Here is a 27841-nt window from a genome sequence, read left to right on the forward strand (position 1 = left end):
AGCTTACAATTCCTCTGAGACTTGCTCAGCGATTCAGAAGATACATTGGGTAAAACAATATAATGCAAGATAAATCATTAAAACGTGAACTCAATTTTTAAAAGGAAAACAACCTTTAGGTTCTTAAACAAAACAATTTTTCAATTTTGACGTCACAGCACTTATCCAAATACCGATCACTTAGTTCTCTCAATTTATGACCTCTTTGAGAAAATAAATTCAGTCCGTTTTAAAATCCAGATCGATCAGAAAAGAAAGCAAATAGATAAAAACTAAAACGTTTACATCTGTTACTGAAACCTATCCCCAAAATAAGTATCAGTACCTTCTACCGTAAAGATCTTTTATGAATATCTCAATAGTATTTCCTACAAACTTAAAATTGGCCTATAAAATAAGAAAAACCAAAAACTTTAAAACCGCAAAAAAGAAGGATAAATCCGGGAAAAGCGGGAACTTGTTATAAATACAGGGATATCATCTACATTTTTAAAAAATAGTAAGGCTTCTTTACAAATTTGGGGTATTAAAATCAAATAACAAATCATAGTAGAAAACATAACCGATTAACGTCTCGGGCGAACTGCTCTCAAACGACCGGCGAGCGGTTGGCTTCGTCACTAGCTAGCCACGGATTAGTGAGGCTGGCTTTAGCTTGATTCAACTCTGCGATTTTTAATTTTCTAGCCTTGTTTAGGGCTAGAAATCAAATAAAAATGATATTTTAAAAATTTGCAAAATATTGCAAAAATTAAAAGAAAAGCCTCCAGATTTCGCTGTGAAAATGTTAAAACTATTTTTTATCTCTCGAGTTATGTCAAAAATAACCCATTTGCAAGACTTGAAAAGCTTCCTCGGCCAGTAATGATAGTTAAACTCAGAATGACAAAAAAAATCAAAAATTTTGAAAACAATCGCAAATTTCAACAAAATCTTGCTGAAATTCAAGATAATAAAATCTTCAAAACCATTTTGTTGTATCAAGAGACTATACAGTGTCCCTATTTCAAGTTTCCCTGGCTCATAAAGATCCATAAACTTAGAACAATAATTTTCCGGAAATTTGAAAAAAATTAAATTTTATCAAAAAATTGCTTAAGCTGTAGTCAGTAAAAAAAGATAACCATTCCATTAACTCTAGAAAATATGCGACAACTTATCAACAAACATTGGAGGAGGTTTCTAGAACCCTGGTGCCGGAAAAAAAATCAAAAAGATAAAAAAAATTGAAATTGCAAAAATTTTTAAAAATTGCTGATATTAAAAACTTGAAAAACACTCCATTACATCTAGAAGCAATGCAGTAACCTATAGTCAAACACTAGCGGAGGTTATCTGCCTCTTGAGGCTGGAGAAAACTAAAAAACAACAAAAATTTTCAAAAAACTCCAAAAAAAAGCAAGTTTCACAAAAAAAATTGCTAAAATATGTCATACTTAAAAATTGAAAGCTATTCCATAGCAAATAAGATTTTTTCAGTAACTTATTATCAAACTCTTAAGAACATCTCTTGGCCCCTGCGTCTGACGTAAATAAAGAAAAATAAAGAAAAATTGAAAAAGTTTGCAGGTTTTGTAAAAAAAAGCTAAAATTCGTGATGTTAAATCATTGGAACAAATCCACTACCACTAGAAACTATGCAGTAACCTCTCAGAAAACCCCTAGAGGCTGAAAGAACTCAAAATTTGCAAAAAGTTTCTAAAAGCTTGAAAAAATTGTGAAAATTTGTATAAAATTGCGTGTTTTTAGCGATCCGTTGTTCGAACGTAGCCACAGGGGGAGGGGGGTGCACCGGGAGCTAATGGGGGAGGGAAGGGCAACAGTGGGGTGGAGGGGGGACAACAGCGCGGAGGGGGGAAATATTGGGGGGAGTGTCAACAGTGAGGGTGTCTTCAACCTCTAAGAATCGTCCTTCACATCCATAAGTATAAGTCACCAAAACAATTTGAGCTGAAACAGAGTTGAAAGGCTCTAAGAGCACTTAATGACCGCTGGGCGCCTGTTTATTCCGTTTTTGAGGACGAAAAGTCAAAAGCGTAAGACGAAAAACTGGTCAAGCGAAAAATCGCATAAAAAAGACCGACAGGACTAATATAATTGCTAAAAACTTTGTTTGAGAGCAACTAAAAACAAATCGATTTCATTATCCAACATTGATTGTTCAGTTATTTATTAGGCTATCTTCCTCTCAAATTAAAATAACAAGAAGAAAAATTGAGGACTAAAAAACATTGAAATAATTTGTTTTACTACTATTTGTTTCAAAATTCGAAATTCAACTATTTGTTTTAAAATTGCCGTTTGAAAAAAAGATAATTAGATTTCAATCAAACAGAACTTTAGCCTTTGCCGATGCACAAAAAAGGCGCATCCTAGAAATTCCAGCTGAAATCGAAAGCAAAATTTGAGTAACAAATTATAGAGAAAACACTTCACGTTTAAAACTAAAAAAGCGCTCGTTACAAAATAGTTCGTTCAGTAAAAAAAAAATACAGAATTGCTCCAAAAAAGTCAAACTAGAGCCGTCAAATCGCCGGAAAATAGCCGCCGTTGACCCCGCTTGACGCATATTGGGATTGAAACAGAAAAAGAAAATTAAAAGAGAGAAATTGCCAGAAACTTTCTTAAAGTCAAAGTGTTCTTATTTGGTGTGAAAATTATGCATGTTCTGTTAAATTCTAGAATTACTCTCAATTCCGCTTCTAAAATGAAGGCTATCAAGCATAATACTAGTGCCAGCTAGCAATCGCTTTAATGAACTTTGTTAACCTAATGCATTATTGCCTAATGACAGGGCTTTATATGTTTATCCCGTTTCTTCCGATTTTGCTCTTTTGACTTTGACCGTAATCACTACACAACACAATTGAATACGTGAAAGAATTTAAAATCCATTCAATTGCAACAGTGAGTGAAGTAACTCAGAAATCAAGCGTGAAAATCGTGACCTATGTAAAACGAAAAACGTGATCAAAAGGTGAGCGAATTAAAAAAAAGGAGAGCGCCTAAACAATAGCCGCTGAGAGGTTGATGGCGGCTATTCATTATAACCAACAAAAACAAGAAATTGAGTCATTTTGCCCTCAGAATACATTACTGAACTCTCAAAAACATAGTAGTACTAATTGTGGAGCGTTCGGTGTTAGTGCAGCTTTGATTTTTAACAAATGCTGAAAATCTAATTGAAAAAAACAAAGAAATGAGCCAAATCGACAAAAAAAACGGTTAACAATATGCATAATTCGATAAAAACTTTCAAAGTCAAGAAGCCAATCATTCAATGCAACGCATTAAATAAAACTTTGTTCAATCAGCAAAATTAGTTCACAGGGCAATTTTACTCGTTTTTTTTTTGCTAGCGAGTTCGAAAGCAGAAACTGCACCTGAACACATCGTAATTCCGCTAAAAAAGACACAAGAAAACCAATACTTCTCATCAAGTCGTAAAAAAGGCAGCGCCCGAATAAACTGCACCTGAACACATCGTACTTCCGGTAAAAAAAAGAACACTAGAAAACCAATATTCTCATCGAGTCGTAAAAAAGGCAGCGCCCGAATAAAATTCAAATTCTTTGAATTGTAAAAACCAAGATCACCGCAAAACAGTTACGCTCAGCTTACAGTTACGCTCAGTTACCCATATAGTAAATAAATAAGCAGGAACAAAGCAGTAGGACCACGCAATAGAGATACGCTCAGCTTGCAGCTATAAAATTCCGAAAATTGAATTTAACTGCTGAATATAGTGAATGAGAAAGAAATTTAGAAGACGCAAAACCCAAAAAAGCCAAGGGCGTAAAGTCACTCTGAAGGCGAAAATTTTGCAAAAAAAGACGCGTTTACAATAATTGCATTAAACTTTGTTCGAGAGTAATTAAAAACCTTACTGCTAATGAGCGTAATAAATATCACCATACACACAAAGGAAGAAGAGCGGCAAAAACTCGTAATGAAAACCGTGTTTTCAGGGTTCAGCTTTGTTGCTTGCAAAATGTAAAATGAACGTGAGACGAGGAAGCAAACACCTGCCCAGAGTTCAGCTGACAGCTCCACTGCTGTAAAACATCAAAAGAAAAATTGCATCACCTTGTTGCTCGTGCCACATTCGCTTAACTGTTTTTGTACTTGGAAAAGGGATGACTATCAATCTGAAGTTTATTATTAGATAGATATTTAAGCAACAGAAGCTGTAAACAAACGTGCATCCAAATAGCTAGGGAGAAACACCATGATGAGACCAATAATATTTCTCAAGGCCTTTAAAATGTTACTTTTCATGAAAATTAAGAGGGCTCACAGATATCATAGGGAAGCAGGATTCCACGACATTCTCGGCCCACAAGATATTACAGTCAGTATAGGGAAGATTGTTGAAGGTGGTCACGATCCATCCATGCGAAGTCACAAAAGAATTACAGGGATTAAGCTCGCTTTCTGGTGACAGGAGGTCGGAGGCTTCACTAGCAGGCATCAATTTGCACGGCGATAGAAATCTAGAAAACAAATCAAACAATTGCAGAGACAGACTTCTCTTTTTTCTGATAAACATAGCCAAGAAATTGCCGCAAATGGAGGCAGTTGACCCCATTGACGAACATCAGAATTGACTCTGAAAAAAGAAACATAGCCGGCAAATTGCCGGAAAATAGCAGCCGTTGATGCACTTGACACACATCGGGATTGAAACAGAAAAAGAAGAAGAGACAGAAATTGACAGAATTCTTCAAAGTATTCTAATTTGGTGCGCAGTTTCAATTAGATTCTAACTTATACTTAATTTAGCTTTCAAACGGCAGGCTATTAAGCTTAAAGCTTATGTCAGCCAGCAACCGCTGATTAATGTTGATATCCTGACGCACTATAACTGGGCTTTATCCCGTTTCTTTCGATTTACCTCTTTTGACATTGACCAAATCCACTATATTGCAGACTTCAATGTGTGAAAGAAAGTTGAAACAACGTGATCAAAAGGAAACGCAAATTTTGTTTTTTAAAAATCTTAAATTGCAAATTGAAAAACAGAATTCAAAAAAAGCAGAAGTGCTGAATAAAAATCTAAAGGAGTGAATGAAATAGCGACCAGAAAATCAATGTTTTCCAGTAACATCAACAGTCAACAAAGCCGTAATCCCATTTAAAAAAGTGAAAAGAAATCGCGAAAACAATTAGAAAATTTATTTCTCCTACAACTAGAGTTACAAGACGAAACAATAAGAGGAAAAACAATCCACGAAAAATAAAAGAAATAGTTTGAAAGTCACAAAACCATCACTGTGAACTCAAGTCAATAATCAGATTCATTGATTCCTCAATCGCAACCAATGGCATTTGTCATTATTTAGGCAAAGTTACTAGACAATTAAAAACATACGCAGCAGAGCGCCGGAAAATAGCCACCAATTATTCCTATAACACCGATTGACATTGAAGGAAGAAAAACACTGAAAATTGATTGTTGGACAAAAGAATTTTGAAAGCGCAAATTATTGTGATTGGATTTCATAGTTATGCATACTCCTGTTTCTTAATGAGAGGACGAAGGGGCTAGCATCAATGCCAAAACGCATTAAATATGTTAAGACTTACAAGGACAAAGTTCAAGTAGCTGGTATCCAAAATTGAGCTTTATGGGTTTATCCCGTTTTTAGTTGGATTCAGTTTTTCTATAAGTTTTTCAGTTTATTCTGGTCAATTTAGATTGGTTTGCTGAGCAATCGCAGTTTGAAAGCACCGAGTAGAATGAGCGAAGAATGAAACTAGCCTAAAGGAAAGAATGAAATTAAAAGCCTCATTAGCAAACGATGCTACCTGCCATTAGTGAGATTGTGTGATACGACAACAAATACAAGCACAGCCCAAAAAAATGCCAACAATTTTTGAAAAGAAATATTATCAACGTCATGAAGAGCACTTACTATTATCTCATGAATAACTGAACGAATTAAAAACGACTCATTTATGCCTCTTCAGCCATTACGCTTCTTTGTTAAATAATAAAGAGAACCACAAAACTGTACAAACTCAAACATACCCGACAAATTGCCGCAAAATATTTCCCACAATACCGATTGAGATTGGAAGAACAGTAAGCGATTGATGTGAAAAAACTACTTTTAAAGCGCGACCTAATTTTATGTCATTTGGTAGTTAGACAAACTCTTTATCCTTACAGAGTTGATAAGTAGCGGGCATCTAAAAGTGGGTTTATCCCGTTTCTGTTTTTTTTCTATTTTCCATTTCGTTTTTATTGACTCTGTTCTTTTTAGATTGCCCTGCTGAGAAACTGCTGTTTAAAGGCAGAATGAGAGAATTCAAATGAGCTTAGAGAAGTCAAAGAGATTTCAAGCATAATGTTGACTTGACTTCAGGTAAATATCATCAAGTTTTTATTCGGAAAAAGAAAGTAAAAAAGCCGCTATAATATTCGGCCGAGGACATGAGGGTGGCTTTAAAAATCATTGTTATTTTTTGAACACCAAAGTAATTAAAATAATCAGTTATCAATTAAAAGGTTTACATGTCTTCTATTACGCCTCATTAGTGCGCCAATAAGATCAGTTAGTTATTAATGACAGTAAGAAACGTGACAAAAGAACAAAGAACGGGCAAAACCTAAAAATCAATGATAATTTATTAAAACGATAAGTGCTGAACTAAAATAAACCACCAACTCTACTTTTACAAATTGAACAATACAACTATGAGTGTTTAGAACACATGTAAGACCCGTTGAAACCATTAGTTTAGAAAATCAAGAAAAACAGCAAAGATTTGAGTCAAATTGTCGCACGTGAACTTCTTCAAACGTCCCAAATTTTGTTCAAACACCAATTTCTCACTCCACTTCAAAAGTAATTTGAAAAAAAAAAACGTAGCCGGAAGAATTCCGGAAACGACTCGAATGAGAAAATTGCCCATACTTCTGACTACACAACGGGAACAACTATTGTGAATCCTGAACCTCCACAAAAGCCATAAAAAATTTAAGGAAGAATAGAAACGGCATTCAAAAACAAATTGAATAAAAAACTAGAAAGAAAAACTTAATGAGTTTTTTTAAAAGTACATGGAAACATAAAGCCGAGTAAATTCCTTTCCAGTTAGGGCAATGGAAAGCACGCAAAACAATGGGCAAGTCATAATAGGCTAAGAAACTTGTCTAAGACTAAGAAAAAAGAAAAACTGCAAAAAAATAAGAAAAATGGTTTAAATTTTCTCAATTTTTCTGTCAATTTTCCGAAGAAAAGAATAATATACACCAATAAAACTTTAATCACTTGGTAGCTGAATATTCCTTAAGTAACAAGCTTCAAATCCCACTTAAAGCATTAATACAAAAAAAACAGGCAAAAAACATCAAATTTCGTCTAAAAATCAGCAAATCTGATCAAAGCTGATCAGAGGAGCATTTAACTCAGAATTAACTACTTGAAACCTTCAATTCCTATCAAAACAAGCCAAAAACTAAAACAATATCATAATCAAACCTCATAACCATCAAAAGTTGCATAATTGCTTTTAAAAGCCGCACGTGAACAAGAAAAAACTCGCTCGCTTAGAAAACTTTTTCACATATCAATTTCTCGCTCTCTCAAAAACAGCGGTATGAACAAAAACCACTCTCTTTTCGCTCCGCTCTCAACTTTTGTTCAGCCCCAAGATCACTCCAAATTTTTTCACGCGTTGCATTTCCCGCTTCAAAAATCACTCCAATAAAATTGATTAAAAAAAAGACTTCTCCAATACTCCTCTTCGAGTCGTAAAAACTCACGAATGCATCAAGCCGACTCGATTTATTTTGTTTTTCGCTGCCGTTTTTTACTCAAGCGTGATTTTAAAAAAATAACCGCTCTAATTTGACTTCTCAGTGACATGAAAAAGTCGAAAAAAGTTAAGTGAACAGATCTCAAAAATACAGCGCACCAAAACAATTCAAATCCTTTATATTGGAAATATGGAAGGAGAAGGAGGGTGAAGTGGGGTTTTGAGGGAGGGCGAAGAGTCGTTCACGCAAAAAAGTTTTCATGATTCCGAGTAAACTACGTGCTCCGCGAAATCAGCTCAACTTAATCATTTTTCCATTAAGTCTTGCAAAATTTATTTTGTGGAGTCAGGTCAAGGTCGTCATTAATTGTTCGCAAACAAATTTTGTAGCAATTATGTTAGTCCTGCATTCTTTTTTAATTTAGTTTGCCAACAATTAATGACGACCTTGACCTGACTCCACAAAATAAATTTTGCAAGACTTAATGGAAAAATGATTAAGTTGAGCTGATTTCGCGTGGCACGTAGTTTACTCGGGCTCATGAAAACTGATGATTTGCGATAAATGAGAATAAGAAGACCAACAAGACCCAAATAGTGGCCATAAACTTAGCAAGCGATCAGCAAATCATTGCGAGTTTTTTGGATCGTGACCAATGACATGTACTGGACATTTTTCTGAAATAATATGATCACCACAATTAATTCAGATTGCGAACTACAATATTTAAAGATTTGCATCCAAATAGCTAGGGAGAAACACCATGATGAGACCAATAATATTTCTCAAGGCCTTTAAAATGTTACTTTTCATGAAAATTAAGAGGGCTCACAGATATCATAGGGAAGCAGGATTCCACGACATTCTCGGCCCACAAGATATTACAGTCAGTATAGGGAAGATTGTTGAAGGTGGTCACGATCCATCCATGCGAAGTCACAAAAAAATTACAGGGATTAAGCTCGCTTTCTGGTAACAGAAGGAGGTCGGATGCTTCACTAGCAGGCATCAATTTGCACGGCGATAGAAATCTAGAAAACAAATCAAACAATTGCAGAGACAGACTTCTCTTTTTTCTGATAAACATAGCCAAGAAATTGCCGCAAATGGAGGCAGTTGACCCCATTGACGAACATCAGAATTGACTCTGAAAAAAGAAACATAGCCGGCAAATTGCCGGAAAATAGCAGCCGTTGATGCACTTGACACACATCGGGATTGAAACAGAAAAAGAAGAAGAGACAGAAATTGACAGAATTCTTCAAAGTATTCTAATTTGGTGCGCAGTTTCAATTAGATTCTAACTTATACTTAATTTAGCTTTCAAACGGCAGGCTATTAAGCTTAAAGCTTATGTCAGCCAGCAACCGCTGATTAATGTTGATATCCTGACGCACTATAACTGGGCTTTATCCCGTTTCTTTCGATTTACCTCTTTTGACATTGACCATATCCACTATATTGCAGACTTCAATGCGTGGAAGAAAGTTGAAACAACGTGATCAAAAGGAAACGCAAATTTTGTTTTTTAAAAATCGTAAATTGCAAATTGAAAAACAGAATTCAAAAAAAGCAGAAGTGCTGAATAAAAATCTAAAGGAGTGAATGAAATAGCGACCAGAAAATCAATGTTTTCCAGTAACATCAACAGTCAACAAAGCCGTAATCCCATTTAAAAAAGTGAAAAGAAATCGCGAAAACAATTAGAAAATTTATTTCTCCTACAACTAGAGTTACAAGACGAAACAATAAGAGGAAAAACAATCCACGAAAAATAAAAGAAATAGTTTGAAAGTCACAAAACCATCACTGTGAACTCAAGTCAATAATCAGATTCATTGATTCCTCAATCGCAACTAATGGCATTTGTCATTATTTAGGCAAAGTTACTAGACAATTAAAAACATACTCAGCAGAGCGCCGGAAAATAGCCACCAATTATTCCTATAACACCGATTGACATTGAAGGAAGAAAAACACTGAAAATTGATTGTTGGACAAAAGAATTTTGAAAGCGCAAATTATTGTGATTGGATTTCATAGTTATGCATACTCCTGTTTCTTAATGAGAGGACGAAGGGGCTAGCATCAATGCCAAAACGCATTAAATATGTTAAGACTTACAAGGACAAAGTTCAAGTAGCTGGTATCCAAAATTGAGCTTTATGGGTTTATCCCGTTTTTAGTTGGATTCAGTTTTTCTATAAGTTTTTCAGTTTATTCTGGTCAATTTAGATTGGTTTGCTGAGCAATCGCAGTTTGAAAGCACCGAGTAGAATGAGCGAAGAATGAAACTAGCCTAAAGGAAAGAATGAAATTAAAAGCCTCATTAGCAAACGATGCTACCTGCCATTAAGGAGATTGTGTGATACGACAACAAATACAAGCACAGCACAAAAAATGCCAATAATTTTTGAAAAGAAATATTATCAACGTCATGAAGAGCACTTACTATTATCTCATGAATAACTGAACGAATTAAAAACGACTCATTTATGCCTCTTCAGCCATTACGCTTCTTTGTTAAATAATAAAGAGAACCACAAAACTGTACAAACTCAAACATACCCGACAAATTGCCGCAAAATATTTCCCACAATACCGATTGAGATTGGAAGAACAGTAAGCGATTGATGTGAAAAAACTACTTTTAAAGCGCGACCTAATTTTATGTCATTTGGTAGTTAGACAAACTCTTTATCCTTACAGAGTTGATAAGTAGCGGGCATCTAAAAGTGGGTTTATCCCGTTTCTGTTTTTTTTCTATTTTCCATTTCGTTTTTATTGACTCTGTTCATTTTAGATTGCCCTGCTGAGAAACTGCTGTTTAAAGACAGAATGAGAGAAGTCAAATGAGCTTAGAGAAGTCAAAGAGATTTCAAGCATAATGTTGACTTGACTTCAGGTAAATATAATCAAGTTTTTATTCGGAAAAAGAAAGTAAAAAAGCCGCTATAATATTCGGCCGAGGACAAGAGGGTGGCTTTAAAAATCATTGTTATTTTTTGAACACCAAAGTAATTAAAAAAATCAGTTATCAATTAAAAGGTTTACATGTCTTCTATTACGCCTCATTAGTGCGCCAATAAGATCAGTTAGTTATTAATGACAGTAAGAAACGGGACAAAAAAACAAAGAACGGGCAAAACCTAAAAATCAATGATAATTTATTAAAACGATAAGTGCTGAACTAAAATAAACCACCAACTCTACTTTAACAAATTGAACAATACAACTATGAGTGTTTAGAACACATGTAAGACCCGTTGAAACCATTAGTTTAGAAAATCAAGAAAAACAGCAAAGATTTGAGTCAAATTGTCGCACGTGAACTTCTTCAAACGTCCCAAATTTTGTTCAAACACCAATTTCTCACTCCACTTCAAAAGTAATTTGAAAAAAAAAACATAGCCGGAAGAATTCCGGAAACGACTCGAATGAGAAAATTGCCCATACTTCTGACTACACAACGGGAACAACTATTGTGAATCCTGAACCTCCACAAAAGCCATAAAAAATTTAAGGAAGAATAGAAACGGCATTCAAAAACAAATTGAATAAAAAACTAGAAAGAAAAACTTAATGAGTTTTTTTAAAAGTACATGGAAACATAAAGCCGAGTAAATTCCTTTCCAGTTAGGGCAATGGAAAGCACGCAAAACAATGGGCAAGTCATAATAGGCTAAGAAACTTGTCTAAGACTAAGAAAAAAGAAAAACTGCAAAAAAATAAGAAAAATGGTTTAAATTTTCTCAATTTTTCTATCAATTTTCCGAAGAAAAGAATAATATACACCAATAAAACTTTAGTCACTTGGTAGCTGAATATTCCTTAAGTAACAAGCTTCAAATCCCACTTAAAGCATTAATACAAAAAAAACAGGCAAAAAACATCAAATTTCGTCTAAAAATCAGCAAATCTGATCAAAGCTGATCAAAGTAGCATTTAACTCAGAATTAACTACTTGAAACCTTCAATTCCTATCAAAACAAGCCTAAAACTAAAACAATATCATAATCAAACCTCATAACCATCAAAAGTTGCATAATTGCTTTTAAAAGCCGCACGTGAACAAGAAAAAATTCGCTCGCTTAGAAAATTTTTTCACATATCAATTTCTCGCTCTCTCAAAAACAGCGGTATGAACAAAAACCACTCTCTTTTCGCTCCGCTCTCAATTTTTGTTCAGCCCCAAGATCACTCCAAATTTTTTCACGCGTTGCATTTCCGGCTTCAAAAATCACTCCAATAAAATTGATTAAAAAAAAGACTTCTCCAATACTCCTCTTCGAGTCGTAAAATTTCACGCATGCATCAAGCCGACTCGATTTATTTTATTTTTCGCTGCCGTTTTTTACTCAAGCGTGATTTTAAAAAAAATCACCGCTCTAATTTGACTTCTCAGTGACATGAAAAAGTCGAAAAAAGTTAAGTGAACAGATCTCAAAAATACAGCGCACCAAAACAATTCAAATCCTTTATATTGGAAATATGGAAGGAGAAGGAGGGTGAAGTGGGGTTTTGAGGGAGGACGAAGAGTCGTTCACGCAAGAAAGTTTTCATGATTCCGAGTAAACTACGTGCTCCGCGAAATCAGCTCAACTTAAGCATTTTTCCATTAAGTCTTGCAAAATTTATTTTGTGGAGTCTGGTCAAGGTCGTCATTAATTGTTCGCAAACAAATTTTGTAGCAATTATGTTAGTCCTGCATTCTTTTTTAATTTAGTTTGCGAACAATTAATGACGACCTTGACCTGACTCCACAAAATAAATTTTGCAAGACTTAATGGAAAATGGAAAAATGATTAAGTTGAGCTGATTTCGCGTGGCACGTAGTTTACTCGGGCTCATGAAAACTGATGATTTGCGATAAATGAGAATAAGAAGACCAACAAGACCCAAATAGTGGCCATAAACTTAGCAAGCGATCAGCAAATCATTGCGAGTTTTTTGGATCGTGACCAATGACATGTACTGGACAACTTTCTGAAATAATATGATCACCACAATTAATTCAGATTGCGAACTACAATATTTAAAGATTTGGCCTATTAAAAAATACGACATTCACTTTTTAACGAGTGTGTAATACCAAATAGCTGACAGTAATAAAGCCTATTATTGGCTGACCTGATGTAGGCATCCAGACATTTCCGGTTTAGAATAGACAGATTGTTGGGGGAATTGGCATCTAGTGATATTGGTCCACGGCTGACAATAGTGTTCGATTCAGTTAAAGGAGAGTTATTTGAATCTGAAATAAACTAACGAGAATCGGTCATGTGAGTTCGCGTTTAATGTGGAGACCAGTCACTTGCCAAACATCAAATTTAAATCGTAAAATTGAACATCTGTGTCTTTATTCCTAGTCCTTCTCCTATTACACGAGCGCGTTGACCTGTCACTAAAGGATCTTTTCAAGCTCCACCTGCAGTCCCATTATAGGTAGATTCACCTTTTTGCCACTGCGACGGTTTATATTTTTTAATATCAGCTTTAACACTATTTTGAGTTTTGTTGAAGACAGCTTAAAAATGTTTTTTCCCTAAAAACTTTGACGTCCCATGCAAACCATGACGTCAAATGAAGAAACGTTCTCAAAATTGACATTCCAAATTGACAACAAAAATATATCGACTAACTTATATTGACAACGCTGACAAAAACGGGAAAAACGAAAAATTCCATTTGTCAATTTCTAAAACACAACCATAGCCACCAGATGGCCGAAATATCTCTTAATTAGACCTGCGGGGCCGTTGAGAAGATAGAAATAAATCAAGAACTGAGTCGATGGAGTCAGCAACACGATCTCTAACATCTCTCATAACCAGTAGTTTTCTGTGTTTCTGTGTTTTTGCTTTATTAGAAACAGCCTTCAATGAATAGGAGTTCTCTATTGACCTTGAAAAGGTTTAGAGTAACCTTGAGTTACCTTAATATTGGTGGTAAAAATAATTTAGGGTGAGGTAAGATATTTATGATGAAAAAATATCTCGCAATTCAGCTAAAACTTACTGCTCCTGAGTGCAACAAATGATGTCACGAATATAAAAACTGTTTGAAATCGGCCTCAAAAAGTCGACAAACACAAAACGACCCACGTCTAGACAACTTTTTAAGGGTTAAAAAAATTCCTATCGACTAGGAGTTCCGCCGTAATAGACTCCAGCATAAACTACTCGGCTATCAGGCCCTTGTATAATTACCTAGTAGAAAAAAGCACCCTTGTTCAAACATCCTAATGTCAAAAGACTTCATTCTCTTCTAGAGCAGGCGCCTGGTTAAACTCAACCTCAACCTGGTTAAACAAAAAAAACAAACAAAAACATTGCCTGAAGAATTCCGAAAGCGACTCGGAGCGTAAAAACTTCACGAAAACTGTACCGTAATTGCAGCAAAAGCCATTGCCTTTTGTATTATACCACCAACTCATTACCTCCCCAGATCTGATCTAAAAATTGGTGAAGTTTAAAGCACTGTCACCAAGAAAAACATTATTTTATATCATTGAAAACGCTTGGTAACGTTAAAAAAGGCCGAAATAATTAGGAGGGTCAAAATACTGATAAGGTGAAAAAACTGACCGGGCTATCAATTGCCCTCAAATAATTTATGATTCTAATCTCAAAAAGATCGCGAAAGCAAACGGCAGAAAATAATCTTCAAAACTATAAATTTCAACAAAGAATGCCCAAATTTAAGAATCCGAGAACCACTACAATTAGATTTCTAATCACTGCAATTAGGACAGAAACAACACATATACTCTGCCTTGTTGTATATATGCCAGACAACATGATTTCATACGAATTCAAAAATTAAATTAAACAGAAAAGACATAAGCAACAGAATAAAAGTCAAAGGAGAAAAAAACGTTTAAAAACAAAACCAAGGCCGGAAGAAAACTGCAATAAACAGTAATAAGTGGAAATTTTGGAAAATGCTTTCTAGCAAACTCTCAGCACTGCCTTATGTTGAATGAAATCAATTGCAAACTAAAGAAATGACAAAAATCTGAGAAAAAGCTGAAATCATTCAATTTTTTAGCAACTGAAAATTTTCAATATAACGAATACAAATGAAAGTTCCAGGACAAAGCTAGAATAATACTCACAAGAATTTGAAGATTATGGACACAATATAAGGAAAACAGTAATAAAAAGACTAATATTGGATTTTTGACAGTTAAAAATCAAATTGAAATTAAGAAAAACGAATACATTTCATTGTAGTACATTTCATCCGAGACAAATACCCATCCTCCGGATCTGAAAAAAAAAGAGAAAAAGCAGACTTCAAAACATACGAAACAATGAAATATTGCAAAAAAAATGGTCAAAAAACTTTTCAAGAATGCATTAATGAAAAAATTTTCTGAAAACTGTTTTTCAAAAACTTAATGCCAAAAAATGATTGAATTTTTAAAAACAAAATTAAAGTCCCTCATGTTGCACAAAAAGTTTTTAGTATTTAAAACTAAAATAAACGAAAAACTGACCAAATCGGATTAGCATATGTACAATTTTATACCTCATCGAGGTAGAAAGAGGCGTTGAGTATATAAATTATCAATGGGAAGTTGTCAAACTAACTGGTTCTTGACAAAAAGACGACTGAAAGATCCGAAAATGAAAAAACTAATAGAGAAAAGTCAAAAAATCAAGAAATGTGCCAATTTTTTGAATTTGAAACGCATTTTCAGGCTCTACAAAACACTGTGGTATCAATTTCCAAGGTTTACATTTCAATAAAGCCTCGAATAAAAATTATTTCTCCAAAAAAATACAAGCAAAAAAACTGGACTACTTAGACGAAAAAACGGCTAAAAATGGTTATCTATAAGCGCCATTCATTCAAAAACTACTTTTCAAAGTCAAAAAGTCATTCACTAAATGCAGCACAGGATCAAAAAACATCTCTTGCTCAAAAAAATTATTTCACGCAATTAGGAAATTTTACTCACTTTCGCTTGTCGGTCAACACATCGTCTGAACGAATAGTACTTCAGGTAAACAAAACCTTAATAAAACCAATACTCCTCTTAGAGTCATAAAAACAATACTCAACAGCAGTTAGTTTCGTATACACCTGTAGAGAAACACAACTCCTATTCCAGTCTCAAGATCCCAGGTCTACAGAGACAAAGTTATGCTCAGCTTGCAGAAAACACACCCAGTCGTTTGCCCGAAAATAGCTGCCCGATTGAAAGAATATATAACAATGAAAAACAATATTTGTACAAAAATATTTTTGAAGTGCAAACTATTTTTTCACATCAATCCGTAATTAGACACTCTTGTTTCCTGATGTGGGACACTGGAGCTAGTACCACAACTAGAAAGCATTAGAGATGGTAACTAAGACTAATAAAACAACGTTCAAGTAGTGGGCATCTAAACTGGGGCATTATATGATTAGCACGTTTCTATTCTTGATTTCGTTTTTTTAATGAATCCGTTCATTTCAGATTGCTTTGCTGAGCAACTGCTGTTTAAAAGCATTTTTGCTAGAATGAGCGCTGAATACAACTAGCCTAGAGAGGTCAAAGAGTATTTATACAAAATGCTCAACAAGCTATCACTTACAGGAAAGAAATAAAGTTTTATTCGACGAAGTAGAAAACATAGCAGGCCAAGTTTCCTTGACTAAACAAAAAACCAAGCCAATAATTGAATATTGAAATATTGGGATAAAAATTTCAAAAAACCCAGTCGTAAAAATCGATATAGTAAAATCAAAGCGAGAAAGCGATTTTTGTTCAAACACAGTTTTCTGACTCTGTTTCAAACTTTGACAGAAAAAAAATTCACGCCGAGAGACCCCTCGCTTTGTCGCTCCATTACCTGTTCGTACCACAACGCGTGATCAAAATCATCACGTCAAATTGACTTGAAAACTGATGTGTGCAAATGTGTGAACGAGGGTTAGGTACTGGAGGTAGTTTGGTGGATAGGAGGAATTGTTATGGGATCAGAACTTAACTTCTCCAAAATTGCCTTCTGACCATGAATTGTACCAGCAGTTCTTAATTACTATACATAAACAAAGCTACTGTTAAAGTCCAATCGCTCAAAACCAACCGAGGTCAATCTTCAAAAAGAAAACTAAGTTCAAGAAAACTCTTCGAGTCATAAAAACACATACGTTTACAATAATTGCTTCGCGAATTAATCAAAGAGGTTACAACTAGTAGTTGTGTTCCCTGGAAAATCAAACTTGTAACTGATGAAATCAGAGCTGGCGTTATCTGCAGAGAACAAAACCTCCTCGCGTAAACAACAACAACAACAACAACAATGAGCTAAAAAAGAGCCAAGCAACCGCTTCATGGGTTTGGAAAACAACTTGGTTACCACCAACCTTGATGTGTTGATCGCTGGCCTAAAGCGCCAGTTGGCAAGTTTGCGTGTTGTTTCTGTGCGTGTTTTGAAGTGTCCAAATTACGACCATTGTCAATCTTCCGTCTCTTACATCCTCCCCGTTTTCTGTTCTCACGAACCGCTAAAACGATCCAATTTGCCCAGCTTAACTTAACTCACTACAGAAGGCAAAGTTGAAGAGAATCACCCATAAAATTATGAGTTGACTCTACACCACAGGCTTGAAAGGTATTGGCTACCCATAACGCTATCAAGAATGCATCCCGTAAAACCGTTTGAAGGGAATGAGTAGGATATTATTTTTAAGACAAAATTATAGCCCCCATTATGTGCAGGGGTGCATAAGGTACTATTAGGTAATATCATTGGATCTTTTCCGCGTTTGTGTGCCGCCCTGTAACAGAGCACGAACCATTGTAACTGGGGTAGGGGTTAGGTAGAAATAAAGGACTGAAGAAAGAGAGAGCGAAAGAGGGAAATGATGACAGGAAATGGGTACTTTTATGCCTGGAGGACGCAATCTGATTCAAAAATGAATACTGATCGGGTTAAATCCTCTCATAGTTTATCCCCTAAGTTACTTAAAGGAAAATCAAAGAGAATCAACGCGATAAAAGAGGATGAACCTTCCCTTATACATTGTGAACCCCCAGTACGTTATGTACGTCTTAGAACACGTGCCATTACACTGTAAATCATTGTCATACAATACAGCGCGTGTTCTTTTGGGTCGCAAAAGATATGTGAATCTATTCCGTTTGCCCCCCTCTCCCCCCCAGTTTAGCGGGCATATCTTTTACTCTCCCCAGGTGCACGTGCTACTTTTTAAATAATAACGTTTTATATGTGGGCGGGGGAAAAACAGTGGGTGGGGGGGGGGGCAGAATTATCAATTATGGTAATGGGGGAGGGAGTTCATAGACTCTAGTTCTATTTATATGGGGTCTTTGAAGAAAAACAGTAAAAATTTTATCAACTTTTTTAAGCTACGTGGGATTCAAGTTATCATTTTAGCGTCACTGCTTAGGATTTGTTAGTCTCATCCATCAATTACTCCTATTGTGGGGCCACAAACGTACATGTTGTCAACATTCCTAGCTGTACACATCTGTGATATCTACACGCAGCACAGTTGCGTCTCGTCTCTTTTGTGATCTCACAGTTGCCACTGAACTTGCACTGATAGCTCTGTTTCTGTTGAACCACTCGGCGGAAGAATCCCTTACAGCTTTCACAGCAATCAATCCCATAGTGATGCCTAAAAATGAAAAAAAACTAGCTCTAATAGCTGAATCAATAAAAAGGCTTAGCTAGCAATAACAAAAAATTACAAAGGTCAAGGAGTATAATAGATTTTAAGAGATACAATAATAATTTTAAAAGATATAACAGATTTCAATAAATTTCAGTTTAAAAACTTAACTTTTTTTGGAAATCAAATGTAGATGCGAGGCAGAATTAAAACGATTATAGCAATTTTATAACGCTTAATTGCCTGAGACATTTTAAAATTATTCATCATAACCAACTAACGTCGGGCGAATTGCTAGATAGGTGGGTGGGTGGATGGGTGAGTAGGTAGGCAGGGATGGGTAGGGCTGAGGTGGTGGAGGTACTGGAAAGAAAAATTCCTAAAATTACCTCTCGACCTTGAATATTACAAGCAGATTTTTATTACTAGGTCAGAAAATAAGCTATTGTTAAAATCCAATGTTCCAAAACATAAGTCAACGTTCTAGAATAGAAGTCAACGTTCAAAAGAAGTCAATGTTTGAAAGAAAATAGGTTCAAGTCATAAGAAAACTTGGTTTATCAAATAAAGAAAATCCGTAGAAAAGCAAAATTCCACTTCTAGTAGTAACATCCAGAAAGCTCGCTTTTTCGTTTCGTGGCCTTTTATGAACTGAAGTCATTGCTTTCGTACTACTTGTCTTAATTTCCTACTGTCTAAACTTTAGAGCCTGCCATCCTATATGTCTAATCACCTGTCTCGGGGCACTTACCAATTAAATGCATTTTAATTACAATAAGAGAATGAAAGTATACTTTGAAAGTAAACTGAAATTTGCGCAAAACATTAAAGAAGGCTACAGTAGGTCGAATACAAAATTTGAACAACATTCAATACATAGTAAAAAAACACTGCATTTTAATGCAACGAAACGAAAAATGAATAGACCTGGCCTTCTGTCTTATTTGGTTACAAAAAGAGTTTTCGCTCTTCAATAACAAAAGCTATTGAACAAACTGAAACAGGTTTCGCAAAAAAAAACTATTTAAGATGGAGCTCAGCTGGTGTAGAAGTCGTTGGAATCCTTATGGGGGGTTTGATTAAACTAAACAACTTGAGAAAACCCCAAGCAAAGGCTATGAAACAATAACCAAAAAAGTAACTTTGGAGACATAAAAATCGGGATAAAAAGTAAGATTCATTAGGCTTTTGAAAATCAATGGGGTTGAAGATTTTACAAAAAAAAACAATTTTAATCCAAAACAAATTACATACAATAAGATCTCACAAAAATCCAATAAAAGCGCCAGAAGCAAATTGAGAAAGTGCCAGATAAACGATAAGAAATAAATACCAAACTAGCGGGCCACAAAATTACGGATAAATAGATAACTTCATTTGGCGTTTGAAACTCAATAGGGTGTAAGAATTTGCAAAAATTACAATTTGAAACCAAAACAAATTACATACAATTAGAACGCATAAATATTTGTCTTATTTTTCTAATGTCTAAACTTTCAAGCCTGCCAATCTAGAGGTCCAATCACCTATCTCGGGGCACATACTATTTAAACACATTTTACTTACAATGAGAGATAGAATGAGAGATAGATAATTACAATGAGAGATAGATTTTAAAAGTAAACTCGGTTTTGCGCAAAACATTAATAAAGGCTGCAGTAGGTCGAACAAATAAATGTTAAACAAAATTCGTTACATAGTAAAAACAATTCCTGCAAGGTAAGGCAACTAAACGAAAAATGAATACACCTGGCCTTCTGTCTTCCTTGGTTACAAAAAAGTTTTGTACATTCAATAACACATGCTATCGAACAAACAAACAGACTTAGCAAACAACTATTAAAGATAGAGCTCAGGTGGTTTAAAAGTCGTTGGATTCCTCGTGGGGGAGTTTGATTAAAATAAACAACTTGAGAAAACCCCAAACAAATGCTATGAAATAATAACCCAAAAAGTATTTTGTGGACACAAAAATCAGGATAAAAAGTAAGCTTCATTAGGCTTTTGAAAATCAATGGGGTTGAAGATTTTACAAGAAATACAATCTTAACCCAAAACAAATTACATACAATTAGATCTCACAAAAACCCATTAGAAGTGCCACTAGCAACTTGATCAAATGCCAGATAAACGATAAGAAATACCAAACTTGCGGGCCTCAAAATTAGGGATAAAAAGATATCTTCATTTGGCATTTGAAACTCAATAGGGTGTAAGAATTTGCAAAAATTACAATTTGAAACCAAAACAAATTACATACAATTAGAACGCATAATTATGAATGACAGCAAAATAGATCAAGCGAAATTCAAGAAGTCAACTCTTAAAAAGTCACTCAAGACACGAAATCAAAAGAATGTTCTAGAAGTTAAACGCAAAAACGGTCAACATACAAAGTTTTGCCTACAAAAGACCCACATTTAAAAAAGGACTTCAAATTTTGTTCAAGCAATCAAAAACTCCTCAAGTTGACAATGTTTTAAACAAACCATTTCACTCAAACTTTTCAAGAGGCTAAGTGGAAATGGGCTCGATTCCGAACATTGGTGCTAAAACAGTTTCTCATGTGGACTAGAAATGACTCAAAACAGGAATTTTAGCGAAGAATTTGAAAAATTAGCGCAGATCCGTTCTATACCTAAATTATTTTTTGAATTTTTCTCAATTTGCATGAGCAAACGTACAGATTCATTGACCGACATCAAAATTCACTCATGACACCATTTAAAGGCCATTTTAAATGAGTGATGAAAAATGGACAAATTAAAAGTCATTTTAAATGAGTGGTGAAAAACAGCAAAAAGGGACAAAACCCGCAAGACCATCAAAGATGGGCAAGAATTGCCAGAAGGCAGAAAGTGTGGCGTTATATTCTTTATTTCAAAATCACCATTTCATAAAAAAGCTTTTTTGTTAGATTAACTCTAGGCGCACACCGCTTTGAAATAACTCCACATATATTGGTCTGGGATGCCCTCAAAAAACCTATACTAGAAAACTACAAAAAATGACACTTTTTCAAAAAAAAGTAATTAAATACGCCCTTTCTTTAAAGTTCATTCAATGCATAAAACACTTCAAATTATTACTTATACTTAGCCGCTGTACATACGCACACTTAATAAATTTTGGCATCAATACTTATCACCTTAATATATTTTGCCGACTTAGTTATTATGGCAAAGTCACGTCTAAAAATTTAATCCAATTCTTTCCATTCACGTTTAAACGGTATCATCAATTTAGAGTCAATGAAGTAATTTCAGACCCATAATAAGAATAGGTAACATTCAACACTCTATCTAATGAGTCTCTGCTAAAAAGACAAAAAAGCCTGCGTCATATTTTCTATGGTGTTTTGTGAAGATAGTTTCCTTTCCTGTTTATTAGTTTGCAATTCTTTACTGGCGTGTAATTTTGGGTCTGAATGTATAAAAATATAGCTCGAGTGCGTTTTCTACTTTATCTAACCGACAAATAAACCACCTACAATGCATTAAGATCAAACCAGACAGTTCGGGGGCCTAGAAATTTTCTTATAAAATGCGTGATAGCGGCAACAGCTTACCATATCAATTAACAACAAATAAACGCCTTTTGCGCATTCAAAAAAAATGAATAAACGCTTCTTATAGCATCCAATCAACATAAGGATCTATTAATTAGAAATCTTTTACTGTTTACTTTCAATACTTTAGGCATAATCAGACATAAGATACGCATACAGACTTTGACGGGAAGCAACCTGCATAAAGAAGAGCTAATAAAACCAAGGATTATACCAAAACATGCACGAAAATGTCTTAGATGTTTTAGAAATGCATTTCAGGGCAATAGCATCTCTTAGTGGTAGTAGTATTCCAATTTCATCACTCACCAGAGGTGCCCTGTATTTAAAATTGTGAGTGGGTAAGGGATTGACAATTAACAAACCTCCTTCGAAACTTTGGGGAGGTTCAGTTAGTTGTGAAATACTTGGGAGTATTTTCGAAATTATGTTTAAAAAAAGGAAAACTAACCTCTGGTCTGAAAATTATTTGATGGATTAAAAATTTTGTATTTTAGTTTAAGATCCGGAGAACTATTATTTTTATTTCTATTAAAACAAGCTTTCACGGCCAAACTTAATAACTTTTTGAGTGAGGTCATCAGATTGATGCAGATTGACTGATGAGAATCGCAGAGTTATCAACATGACTGAGGACAAGAGTGATTGTACATTGGATTTCAACAAAATACTCTTATCGTTAACGTTCACAATAAAATCACACAAAACAGTTCAAAATGTTGAAAATTAAATTTTTGTGTTGTTACAAAAGGTAAATCTAAAACAAATCCTACGGTCAAAGCAAACATTTAAAAAAACAAAAATTAACTTAGATTTTTGCGAAAACAAAACGGTAAAAACAAACGGGGCAATTAGCGCTGATTTCGATCTATGAAGTCAACTGTTTTAAATGGCCAAAAATTGCCATAGAATAAACGTCGGGCGAATTGCTCTCAAACAACCGGCGAGGGGTTGGCTTCGTCAGTAGCTCGCCATGGTTTAGTCAGGCTAGCTTTAGCTTAATTGAAGGGACGCGAGGTGAGCGCGGGGGTGACCGGGCCCATATGGGTGACCGGGCCCATAGGACGAAAAGTCAAATGGGCCAGACGAAAAATCGGTGAAGCAAAAAATCGCATCAAAAAAGAACGACAGGACTAATATAATTGCCACAAACTTCGTTTGAGAGCAATTAATAACTAAGGAATGCATGCCAAAAACAAAATTTGCCAAATATGCTTTTGGTAAAGCTAAATTTTTTCCAATATCACCCACTTTAGCAAAAAAAATGCTCCATTAGTAAATTTGTGGAATCAATGTTTGTTCTCTTTCAGAAATCATAGTACCATTTAAAAATCAAGAGGCCCTTGCGGTGCCGAAGCCTCATGTAAAGTTCATAAAGTCTACCCCAGAATCTCATAACAATCAATTTAAAAACAATGATCCAGAGATATTTAACAAGTTATTATATGTTCATGCTAATGGTAATTTTTGTTTATCATTATCTGATGATAAAACTCGAGGGAAGACACAAAAACTAGCCTCGTTGTCTTTCTCCTCCATTGATGTATTTGAATGTCACTATTCATTTTGCACTTTCTATTAATTGAAATTAATTTTTTTTAAACCAGAGATCATATCAGATACTTGAACAAAACTATTTTTTACAATTATGAATGTTTAGTTATGAGATAAAATAATTTGCCAAACTTGGAACTCAAATGGAAGCAATTCTGAGCACACAAACTGAGTGCTCTAAAAATCATTATGATGAGGATTAAAGGAGGCAGATGCAAACAAAAAACAATGCACCAAATTTGGGCTTACCCAGAAGAAACATCTCCACATATTGGACACAGGTACCCTGCAGTAATACTGGCACTATATCCAGACACACTTCCAGCACGTTTCTCACCTCCACCACAAGAGGCAACGGAGGAGGCGTAACTAATATTAGATGACATGTCAGAAGTTGAGAATTCTGCTGCTGAACATGGAATATCTGGAGGCGATTCATCAGCGACTAAACAAAAAGACGAATTTTCTTCGATATTTTTTTTGGTTCCTAATCATGTTTCCGATGCATGTGACAAGCCTGAGCAATTCAAGTCCAGCCAATTTATGGAAAGAAACTATTTTTGTAAACCATGAAAAAAATTAATTTAATTACAAAAAAACCTCACTCTTCGATCAAAACAATCAACACATTTTCCTTTTGAACTCTCAATACGCTCAAGCAACCAGGCAAAGACTGACAACAAGACTGACAAATTTGCAGTTAAGCCAATAAAAAACAAACTTCTAGAAATTGCATCGAAACAAATTGCAACTAAACTCAAGATTTGTCGGAAAATAAGTATCGAGGAGAGAAACACTTATAAACTACGATAGAAAAGTTTAACAGCTATATGAAAAAAGATATTTCAAAAGAACGAACTCAAAATTAGCTGTTCAATATGAGGTTCTCAAAAACAAAATTAGGCATGAAACCATGCCACTCACCGAACCTACATCCTTTAAAGTTGTTGAGCTAAACCTTCAACCTTACTAGTGATAACAAAAAGGAATTATGCACATAAAGGCAAGCAGATAGTTTTTTACAAAACTATTTTGACCATCAAGAATTCTCAAACACAATACTGGTTTCAAAATCCAATATCAAAATTAACTACAATACCAAAAAGAAAACATCAACCGACTAATGAGGAAAATTGCTCGAAAAACTGGCGAGGCGAAATAATTCAGAGGGGGTTTAGCATAAATAAATTTTATTTATGTAAATTTTAGTGGATCGAACACTTAATCTCCTGCATAATAGAACGACACATTAACCACTCGACTAGCAGGGCCTGGCACATTCCTATATTACCATCAGTTTTGCTTTAGTGACAGTTTACTTCTAAATGACAGCAAGCAATTTCAATCAAACAGAATTCAAGAGTAAAAAGTTCACACGAGAATTGTAAACGAAAAAGTGCAAAAACGTTCTACTGAAAATTTTGCAAAAGAACTCGAGGGATTACTCTGATCGAAACAATTGTTCCATAATCATGTGCCACAGGAATGTTAATGTAGATTAAACCCAGAATCTATAGCATATAAAAAAACAAGACGTTAAATATCTATAACAAATACTTTGATTTGCATTCAGTCATCAACTTACAACAAAAAGGAGCAGTGAAAAATGTTCTTTGAAAAACTCTTCAAACGTTGACATTAAGAGCTGCTGGGAAATGGAAAGAAAAGTTTTATTGAACAACTTTACCATAAGTTTCAAAAAACTGACGAATTATTACAGAGAAAAAAATTATAAACACCGCGGTCAAACAACATTAGTGACGCAAGCATTAAATGATAATTGTAGACTTTAACATATCAATAATCGAAGGAAATAAAATCATTCAACTATTTTCCAATAAAAAATATCCAACACATTATTTCCCTAACACCTGGAAGAAATTTTTCTTAAAACAGCATGAAAACCACTACACGGCGGAAATTTTAAGTAGCTCAAATGAAAAAATGGAATCAACACAATAATAAAAAGAATTTCAGAAAAATTTTAGTTTTGCCAGACAAAAAGCTTCTCCGCGGCAATTTTTGGTCTATGCATTATAATTTAAAACCACTTCAATATAAAAAAAGCTTCAAATCAAAGAATGACAAAATTATTCTACGCGAATTAAAAAAGGACGATAAACACAAAAGGACGAATGTTATTAGCGAAAGTAGCAAAAAAGCCGTCCTCAATTCTTAAATCCAGATCAATCTGCCTGATAGGATATCGGATGCCCTTCGCTTTAGGTTAATGAGATTGTGTCAGCACTTTTAAACGTAGTCCTCTCAACAAATGAAAACTAAAAATGGCTTAAAAAGGTTTTTTCGGTGTCCATTATACCATAGCTGGCAGATTGACAGAAAAAACGCAATATCTTCGTAGATCTGAAGTTCTTTCTTTTAAATGCTGAGATGTTATATTTTCAATAAAAATCTGTTTAACTTACTGCTGCCTCTATTAGTTGCCCTCAAATACCCTTCAATTAGAGTTACACGCACTCACTTGACCTTATCTTATTGAATCAAACTAAAAAAATTAATTGCAGAGTGAGGAAGTCAATTTTGAGAGTGAGCTGTAAGTCGCGTGTGACCAAAAATTTAATCACGCGAATGAACAAAAAACTCGCTCCACTAGGATTGCAAAATGCCGGTCACGCATGCAAATCAGTAGAAATTGCATGTACGAATGAACAAAAATGGTCGTAACAAAAATCCTGACGATGAAATAAAAAACCAAGAGAAGGCCAATAATAGCCCCAGCTATCGCTTTGCTGCTATTAAACATGACTTTATAAACTTCATTGTTCCGAGTTTACTAAGAGTGGAAAACGACGTCACGCAAGCAATTCGGTTGAAATTGCATGAGAGATTGAACAAAAAGCAGATTTTATGAGATTTTGACGTCATATGGTCCTAATAAAAAATCTTGTCGACGACATAAAAAAACAATAGAAGGCCAATGATAGACTCAGCTATCGCTTTGCGCTATTAAAAAACACTTGTTCAACAAGGAGGTGAGCAAACGTTTTTAACCTTCAAGAAGAAAGCTACTAATGATATATGGGAAAAACCTGTAACAATTTACATTTTGAAAATGGCTGAAAATATGAATATTAGCAGCAAATCAAGCAGCTTCATATTGCTCGCTTAAAGACCGACTTTGATATTAATCTTTAATTGTGCTCCTTCAATGGGTTTATTGCTATTCATTGAAACTTCATTGCTATTTTAGTTTACGGAATGAAAAATAAAACAAAGTACAAAAGGACGATGTCGAGCATAACATAGTCAAAAAAATCTGAAACAAGCCAGAGATTATTGAATCAACTATAATAACGCACTAAAACTACAATCTGTCACATAAAACGTCAATTCTTAATTTTCTTCAGCAAAGAAAGATTAAAAAATTGACCCTAAATAACATGTTAAAAACGTGCAAAAATCAATGACAAGATTTCAGTTGTTAATATTCACAATTTCTGCCACCTCGAACCTCAAATCTTATGTCCCAAGGAGATGTTGAAGACAATATAACAAAAACTGTGCAACAAAATGAACGAACTTCAATAAAAACTTTCAAATAAAAGAACCGGCAAAAAATTTATTAAATTCAGACGCATAAATCAGAAGTAATTCGAAAAACTGAAATAAATCAAAAACGAAAGAACAAAAAGGAAAGAAACCAAGAACAGCAAGCGAGATCAGAATATGCTTCAAAAATACTCACAGACGAAATCCAATGCAAAACGAAAACTTCCGAAGCAGTTCTGTATCCATTAAAAAATCCTTTATTCTCACAGCTCGTTCTATAATTTACAGGCAACTCAAAAACTACATGCAAAACAAAATCTAAAGGATGGTTGTTTTCTTTTCAGAACAATGAAAGCCAACAGTAGTTTAACATAGTGTTTCCAATAAACAGAAAACGGGAAGAATTAAAGAATACCCATTGAAAAAAATTTGAATATTGAAATCTGCAAAGTTTATCTAATTCATTCCTGAGAGACCGAAGAAATTTTCACAAACCACTAGCAGAAAAAACCTTAAATATAAAAGACCTAACCTGAACAAAAAAGCAACTAAAGGCATCCAAAAGGGGGGAATAGCTATAAACTGAATAAAAATTAATTAAAGCTAATAACGTAAATTGTGAAGATCAGTTTCTGTAACAAGTCTTAGAGCAATTTTTGTTCAGCAGACCTCACGTGCAGAACAAAATAACACTCCTAGCAAAAATTTCTTTTTGAATATGCAAAAACGAATACAACATCACTATCAGCGCGCTCAGATTACAGCTCACCGAAAAAGTAATCAACTGGACAACATTTTTTTGTCAATGC

General features: G+C 34.6%; 2 protein-coding genes across 4 annotated transcripts in view; both read right to left on the bottom strand.

Moving 5' to 3' along the window:
- Positions 1-27841, bottom strand: part of LOC142348656 (large ribosomal subunit protein mL54-like) — a 285508-nt gene that overhangs the window by 45440 nt on the left and 212227 nt on the right. The window lies entirely within an intron of this gene.
- Positions 1-27841, bottom strand: part of LOC142348187 (uncharacterized) — a 55351-nt gene that overhangs the window by 21647 nt on the left and 5863 nt on the right. For both annotated transcript variants that reach the window (XM_075399431.1, XM_075399430.1), the window contains exons 3-7: positions 23772-23967; positions 18228-18406; positions 17129-17269; positions 12896-13019; positions 4298-4493 (exon numbers count right to left, since the gene is read on the bottom strand). In XM_075399431.1, coding sequence (XP_075255546.1) covers positions 4298-4493; positions 12896-13019; positions 17129-17269; positions 18228-18406; positions 23772-23967 — 836 coding nt within the window. The remainder of the gene's footprint in view (positions 1-4297; positions 4494-12895; positions 13020-17128; positions 17270-18227; positions 18407-23771; positions 23968-27841) is intronic.

Source organism: Convolutriloba macropyga, chromosome 10 (assembly GCF_964194025.1).
Source record: "Convolutriloba macropyga chromosome 10, txConMacr16.3, whole genome shotgun sequence".
Lineage (NCBI taxonomy): Eukaryota > Metazoa > Xenacoelomorpha > Acoela > Convolutidae > Convolutriloba > Convolutriloba macropyga.